This window comes from Harpia harpyja, chromosome 24, assembly GCF_026419915.1.
Source record: "Harpia harpyja isolate bHarHar1 chromosome 24, bHarHar1 primary haplotype, whole genome shotgun sequence".
NCBI lineage: Eukaryota > Metazoa > Chordata > Aves > Accipitriformes > Accipitridae > Harpia > Harpia harpyja.
This window is the reverse complement of record NC_068963.1, coordinates 514,503-522,452: the sequence shown is the minus strand read 5'-3', so window position 1 is coordinate 522,452 and position 7,950 is coordinate 514,503. Positions and strand designations below refer to the sequence as shown.

The 7,950-nt window shown below is 62.0% G+C and overlaps 1 protein-coding gene across 1 annotated transcript; it reads right to left on the bottom strand.

Moving 5' to 3' along the window:
* Window positions 1-957: 957 nt before the first annotated feature.
* Window positions 958-5,998, bottom strand: LOC128135760 (ADP-ribosylhydrolase ARH1-like). The gene is given in 9 exon segments (XM_052774823.1): window positions 958-1,438; window positions 1,441-1,730; window positions 2,419-2,602; window positions 2,674-2,753; window positions 3,877-3,982; window positions 4,056-4,154; window positions 5,139-5,162; window positions 5,709-5,935; window positions 5,988-5,998. Coding segments are annotated over 9 exon segments (1,101 nt in total). The 3' UTR covers window positions 958-1,358.
* Window positions 5,999-7,950: the final 1,952 nt, after the last annotated feature.

Genomic DNA, 7,950 nt, shown 5'->3' with positions numbered 1-7,950 from the left:
GGAGTGGTTAACCCTGGGAACCCATCATCCCTTGGGCCCATCACCCTTGGGGTGGTTAACTCTTGGGGCCCATCAGCCAGGGCACTCCTCCCCCTTGGGGTGGTTTACTCTGGGGCACAGCACACACAGGGTGTTTAACCCTGGAGGCCCACCACCATGGGGGCCTATCGCTCGAGGGGTGGTGAAACTTGCTCTCCAGTCACCTCTCGGGCCTATTACCCTTCGGGTTGTCAGCCCCCACCAGCCCCGGGGGCCCATCACCCTTGGAGTTGTTAACCCTGGGGGCCCATCCCATCTTTGGCCCATCAGCCTTGGGGGGGTTAACCTTGGGGACCCACCACCCCTTGGGCCCATCACTCTCAAGGTGGTTAACCCCCAGGGCCAACATCCCGGGGGACAACCACCCTTTGAAGTGGTTAACACTGGGGCACATAACCCTTGGGGTGTTTAACTCTGTGTTCCCATCACTCCTTGGGCCCATCACCCTTGGAGTGGTTAACCCGGGGGGCCCATCAGTGGGGGGCCCATCACTTTTTGCCTCGAAGGACCTTGGGCTGTGGTTCCCGCTAAGGTGACCATAAGTAGCAACATGCGAAGGCGGCCATCACCATCCTGGGTGGCACTCGGAGGGGTGTGGCAGGACGGTTGTGTGCTTCTTCCTCTCCACTCGGCACTGATGAGACCACCCTTTGAACACTGGGTCCAAGTCCTGGGCTACTGGTATGAGAGAGACGGAGTGACTGTGAGAGAGTCCAGTAAAGGGCCCCTGAGATGCTCCATGGCCGGGAGCCTCTTGGAGGGGCTCTGTGTGCCAGAACGGTTCAGCCTGGAAAAGATTTGGCTGTAGGGGGTCCCACCCGGGTGGGATCTCAGCAATGGCAGTGACAGGACAAGAGGCGCAGGGCACAAACCTAGACACAGAGTGACCTGGGAGGACACTTTTTTACTGTGGGGGTGACCGAGGCTCCTCAGGGAAGTTCTGGGGTCTCTAACTGTGGAGGGATAAAAGGCCACCTGGATGTGGCTATGGTGGTCTCCGTGGGGCTTGCCTGAGGCCCCCAGCACCCCTTGAAGGGCCCGGCTTCCCCCCAGGGACTCTCCCAAGCCCCCCCAGGACCCCGTGAAGGTCCCAGCTGACCCCCAGGGACCCTCCTGAGCTCCCCAGCACCCCACGAAGGATCCTGCTGGTGCCCAAAGACTCTCCTGAGCCCACCAGCACCCCATGAAGGGCCCTGCTGACCCCCAGTGACCCTCCCAAGCTCCTCCAGGATCCCCTGAAGGTCTCTGCTGCACCCTGGGGACACACAGGGGCTTTCCTGGGAGGGGGACAGCAGGTGACGCCAGGGACACGGGGGGGCTCAGCGTTTCCCCCAGGCCGGCGCGTGGAGGCGGTGGGCAGCATCGCGCAGCCGCCCACGGTACTCAAGGCAGCAGTGCAGCCCGGGGGGATGGGCGCCAGCCCCCCCTGCAGCCCCCAGCACCCAGCGGCGATGGTCCCCGTCGAATCGCTGTCCCTGCCGTGCAGCACCGCCCTGGCACACAGGTCCCCCCAGCACCCACCGGCTGCCAGCAGGGCCTCCAGGGCCACCATGGGTGCGTCATGGCCGCTGCGCCCTGGCCACCCCTCCAGTGCCCAGCCCAGGTACGCAGCATCCTGCTCGGCTGGTGACGGAAGGGACGGCACCTGTGGTGGGCCGTGACCCTCCAGAAGCCCCCGGGATTCCAGGTACCTGCAGGGACACGGGACACTGAGGTCACTGGGAACACTGGAGTCATTGAGGACACGCGGACACTGGGGTCACTGGGGATTGTGGGGACACGGGGATATTGGGGTCAGCAGGGACGTTGGTGTCATTGGGGAAATTGAGGTCATTGGTGTCACCGGTGACAATGGGGTAATCAGTGGCGCTGGGGGTCACTGGGCTGTGGCTTTCCAGCAGCCCCTGTGACAGCAGGTACCTGTGGGGACACTGGGGACAATCAGGACACCCAGGGGCACCATGGCAGTGGATGCAGTGGGGACAGCAGTAATACCAGGGAAACCAAGAGCACCAGGGACACCGAGGTCAGTGGGGGTGTGGGGTGGCCCGGGGCCACATTCCCACAGCTGAGGATGGCGGCACTGGTTGGGACGCTGGGAGCAGCAGGGACAGGATGGGCACCGGTGGCCCTGCAGACAGAGTGGCCACCAGGGTCAGCAGTGACACCAGTGACAGTGAGGCAGGGGACACTGGGGACATCCAGGCACTGGGGCAGAGCAGCGACACCAGTGGCACCAGTGCGGTGTGCCTCCAGGATTGGGAGAGAGCCTTGCAGGCACTAGTGACACCAGTGACCCCCTGAGCCCCTCCCAGTATCCTCACCAGCCACTCCCAGTGCTCCCAGTGACCCTACAGAACCCTCCCAGTACCCCCTCACCGGTGCCAGGCATCCCCAAAGAAGGGCCAGGTGGCAGCGTTGTCCCCCACGGCAACCCCAGCACCCTCCACGTAGTCCCATGCGAGGGGCAGGACCCGCAGCAGCTTGGCCCCCCAGCGCTCTGGGGGCTCCCCCCGAGCCCCCAGCGCCCCAAAGAGGGCCACCGCCAGTGCCCCGAGGTACCCTGTGGGGAAAGGGATTTCAGGGGGGGCTTAGTGCCCCCTCCTCCCCTGTCCCCCCCTGCCTGGCACCCACCGGTGGGGTGGCGGTGGGTCATGCGTCCACTCTCGATGCTCACCCGGATCAGCGTCGGCAGCTCCCGGGCATGGGGGTACCTGCATTGGCATCAGCCCTGTCCCCGTCCTCCCCTGCCCCCTCCCTGTCCCTGTGTCCCTAGCCTTGTCCCTATCCCCATCCCGCCACCCTTGTCCTTGCTGTCCTTGACCCTGCCATCCCCATCCCCCCCCCTCCATATCCCCCTCTCTGCTCTGTGACCCCTATGTCCCTTCCTCTCTGTCGCTGTCCCCATGCTCTCTCTCCCCTAGGGCCCCCTGCCCCAGCTCAGACATCCACGGACCCCCATGCCCACTGTCCCCGGCCTCCCAGTGCCAGCACCACCATATGCCCAATCCCCAGTCCTTGTCCCCTCCAGGTCCAACACCCCCATGTCCCCATCCCGCTCTGTGTCCCCATTCCCCCACTTCTTACACCCCCGTGTCCCTGCTACCCCATCCCCATCACCTCATGCCCCCTTCCCTCCAGCTCTGACACCCTCATGTCCCTGTCCCCCAAGCTCTGGCACCCCCGTGTCTCCATCCCCATGTCCCCCCATCCCGCCTTGTCCCTCTTTCCCCATGTCCTCATCCCCCCCAGGTCTGACAGCCTTGTGTTCCCACCCCAGTCCCCTCCATCTCCCTGTCCCTTCCAGCTCTGACACCCCCTTGTCCCCGTTCCCCAGCTCTGACACCCCCTTGTCCCCGTCCCCCATGTCCCCGTCCCTCTATGTCCTCATCCCTCCAGCTCTGACACCCCCACGTCTCCATCCCTGACTCCCCTATGGCCCTGACACCCCGTTACCTGACAGCCCCACGTCCCCAGCCGCACTATGTCCCCATCCCTCCGTCTCTGGCACTCCAGTGTCCTGTCCCCCTGTGCCCCCCGCCCCCCACGTCTCCACCCCCCCAGCTCTGACATCCCCATGTCCCCATTGCCCCAGCTCTGACACCCCCGTGCCCCTGTCCCTGTCCCCGACACCCCCATGTCCCCATTCCCCCCGCTCTGACACTCCCATTCCCCCATCCCATCCATGTCCCCATCCCTCCAGCTCTGCCACCCCCATCCCCACCCCCATCCTGCCCCTGTCCCCCCAGCTCTGATACCTCCGTCCCCCCCATCCCCACGTGTGCCCCCGTGTCCCCATCCCTGCGCTGCTGTCCTTTCCCATGTCCCTGTCCCCACCTGAGGCCGATGGCCAGGCTACGCATGGCGGCCCCGCAGCCAGTGCCGGTGGGGTTGAAGGGGATGCGATAGCCCTCAGGCTCCCCAGGCCGCAGCTGCGAGGTGCCTGGGGGGACGGTCAGTGGGGTGAGACCCCCTGACACCCCCTGACTCCCCCCAGACCCTCAGACCCCACTCACCCAGGATGCTGGTGGGCCCCGGCTTGCGGCCCTGCATGTCGCCCATGGCGGCCACGTAGCGGCGAGCCAGCTCCTGCAGGAGGGGTTCCCCCTCCAGGCCTGGGGGGGTTAGTGAGGACCCCCCTGGGCCACCCAAACTGGAGGGGAGGGAGAGGCCCCATGCACCCCCCAAATCTGAAGGGGAAGAGGAAGACCCCCAGTGCCCCACCCCCAAATGGTGGGGAAAGGGAACACCGCTCCGTAGAAAACCCGAAACTGAAGGGGAAGGAGGACACCCCCCGGGGACCCCCAGAAGTGGACGGTAAAGGGGACACCCCCCGGAGACCCCCCAGAACTAGAGGGGAAGGGCGACATCCCCCATGCACCCCCCACAACAGGAGGGGAAGTGGGACAACATCCATGAACACCCCAAAACTCAGGAGAAATGGGGAATCCTCCTGAGCACCCCCAATTGGGTGGGAAAGGGGTAACCCCTTCTGGGCCCCCCAAATTAGGAGGGGGAAGTGGGTCCCCCCAGCACTCAATATGGGAGGAAAGGGGACATAAATTCCCACAAACTGTGGGGAAAAATAGGAGCCCCCCCACGGGGAAATGGGGACACCCCAATTTTTGGGGGGGAGAAATAGGGAACCTCACTGGAGCCCCTAAAAGGGGGGGCAGAATTAGGATGCCCCCAAACCCCCTCCAGGGCTGGCCAGGGCCCCCCAAAAGCCCCTCCCAGGGACCCTCCAGTCTAGGTCAGGGGTATAACAGGAACCTCCAGCCCCCCCCAGAAGCCCCCCTAAGCAGCTCAGAGGTATAACGGGGACGCTCAGGCCTCCCCAGGGTCCCCCCCCATACAGCCCAGAGTATAACGGGGAGCCCCAACACCAGCCCCGGAGCCCCACCATGCAGCCCAAGGTTTATAACAGGGACCTCCAAACCCCCCCAGGGAACCAGGGGGGGTGTGTTATAACAGGGACAGCCCCCCCTGCCCCTGCCGAACACTCGCTCCACTGTGGGCCTGGGGTACAATGGGGACGCCCTCTCCTGGGGACCCTCCCCTGTGTCTGTGGGGTGCAATGGAGACTCCCCCCCCCTCACCTGTGGCCAGGCCCTCGGCGGTCGCTGTGGGATACTTGGAAAGTATTGGGCACACAGTGAACAATCCAGACTCGATAGAATTGATCAATTTGTGAGCCAAGGATGTTTTGTAGGCAGCAGACTGCAAGGACGCTTTGCTTCTGGATACATATTTAGCTAACGGTAGTAAGAGCATTCCAGATGCCTTTAGAAGGCCTTGAACAGAATAAACAAGAAGACAAAAAAAGAAAGATGCCAATTAGAAGAACACAGGTGCGCATTCCACGATAAAGGGAACTTGGCAAAGAACCTCAATTCCACAGCTTATCTTGACCAATTAGACTGAGACAAGTTTCGCATGTTTTAGTTAACACAACCAATTATGCCTTATGTTTATGCGCGTGTACAGTGTTGATATAACCAATCATTAGGTGTAACTAGGCGCGTGGACAGCTCATGCTAACCAATCTCTAATTTGCTTATGCGTGAACAGTAACTAGAATGAACATATAAACCGAGCTATCTTGGCAATAAAGTGGCATCTGCTTGATCATATTGATTGTGCGCAGTGTCCGTGACTTCCGCGTCAACAGGTCGCGAGGTGGAGGACAGTGTCATCGCTGACGGGCCACTCAGGGGGCTCGAGGGTGATGGCCTCCAGCCCCCCCAGCTCAGCCAGCTCGGCATAGATCTGGGGTCCCGAGGTGCAGTACTCCCAGCGGCCCCCCCGGTAGCCAAGCGCATCCCTCACCCCACTCAGCACCATGGCTGCTTCGTAGGCTTCCACCGAGGGCACCCTGGGAGAAACAGTGGGGTTTCAGGGGGGTGCCAGCGGTGGGGGGTATGCCGCGAACCCCCGGGGACACTCACGTCTCCTCCATTGCGGCAGCAGCTGGGGATGCCCGTCAGGTTTGGGGCACGGGGCCAGCGCTGGCCGGGGGCCCTTAAGGAGGATGAGGACACCCTGGGGACTGGGGACCGGGGGGGGCGGGATGGGGTGCTGTCCCCATGGGGACGGGGATGAGGGACGCCAGGACCTCTCTCCTTAGGGGGTGGCAGGGAGGGGAAAGGCTCCCGGGGGGCCCAAAAGACACTGAGAGGGGACTGGGGGGCTCCGGGTGGCACCCAGAGGGGCATGGAGGGGGGCTGTACCCAAAGAGGGCTGGGGATACCCAAAGGGCACGGAGGAGCCTGGGGGGGGCACCCTGAGGGGACTGGGGGACATCCAAGAGAGAGACAGGGGACACCCAAAGGGACCTGAGGGGTGCCCCAAAGGGACCCGAGGGGTGCCCCAAAGGGGCACGGAGGCACGTGGGAGGCATCCAAAGGGGCACACGGGGAGCACCCAGCAGGGCTGGCGGGGTACCCAAAGGGGACGTCCAGAGGGGAAGGAGGCCTCTGAAGGATTTGGGGCACAGAGGGATGGGTTTTAGCAAGCCCCAGGGGAAGGCAGTGACAGGGAGAAAAGGAGTATCTCCAAGGAAAAATGTCTCTGCCAAGTATTTTCCCATATTTATCTCACTGGGACGGGGCAAAAAACATAGCCCCAAGCCATATTTGGGGGTGAAATGCCCCAAAACTGCTGTCACCTGGGTCCTGCCCGCATGGGGCAGCAATATGGAGCCCTGCTCTGACAACTGGCATCAGCTCTGACTTAAAACTGCTGGGTTTGCTGTTGAAAAGTAGTAAAATTAATGTTCGGTGGTGGGCAGCGAGCGGTTAAAAGATCGTCCTTAAATTTCAGAGCTTTAATTACAAGTCAAGCAGCAAAGCCTCAGCGCAGGCCCCATGCCAGTCCCAGAAAAGTGCAACTCCTGGCTCCCCAGCACCAGGTTCTCATCATTATTTTTGGCCCAAATTCTGCCAAACAAGACACAAATCTTGGATCTGTTGGTAAAAGTCCTGTTGGGGATGGGGGGGTGGTTGGGCAACAGGTGGTTGGTAGTAAAATAGGTGAAAAATCAGGTTTAAAATTCATTGCCAATTTGGAAAAAATTAAAAAAAAAAATTGGTGTACAGAAAGTAACAATTTTTTGGATGTATTTTTTTTTGGACATATAGAAATTGAGGTTTCATCCTGCCATGCTCCAAAAAGTATGTTCAGGCCCTAAACAGGAAGCTATGGACTGTGTGGTCCCGGGTCAGGAAAGGGGCAGGGGACCCCCAAACCCCACGGGTCAGGTCTAGGACAGGGGCAGGACAACTGCAAACCCTGCAGGTCATGGACCAGACAGGGACAGGGCACCCCAAACCCCACGGGTCAGGGCCAGGACCGGTGCAGGGAAAGCCCAAACCCCGTGGGTCACCGCCATGGCAGGGGTAGAGAGCCCCAAACCCCATGAGTCAGTGCCAGGACAGGGGCGAGGAACCCCAAACCACACAGGTCAGGGCCAGGACTGGGGCAGGGCACCCCCAAACCACACAGGTCAGGGCCAGGACTGGGGCAGGGCACCCCCAAACCACACGGGTGGGTGATGGCCATGACAGGGCAAGGCATCAACAAACCCCAACGGAGAGGGTCAGAACAAGGGCCAAGAACCCCCAAACCCCACGGGTAACGGCCCAGACAGTGGGTCAGGTCCAGAACAGGAGCAGGGCACCCCCAAGCCAAGTTGCTTTTGGGAAGGGAGCGGGCCACGAAACCCCGAACCCCAAGGTTCAGGGCCCGGACAGGGGCAAGGATCCCCCAACCACCACAGATCAGGGCCAGGACAGGGGTAGGGTGCCCCCAAACGGCACTCGTAGTGGCCAAGACGGGGGTGAAGAACCCCACACCTCGCCGGTCAGGGCCACGACAGGCACGAGGCAGCCTGAAATCCCCACGGGCCATGGC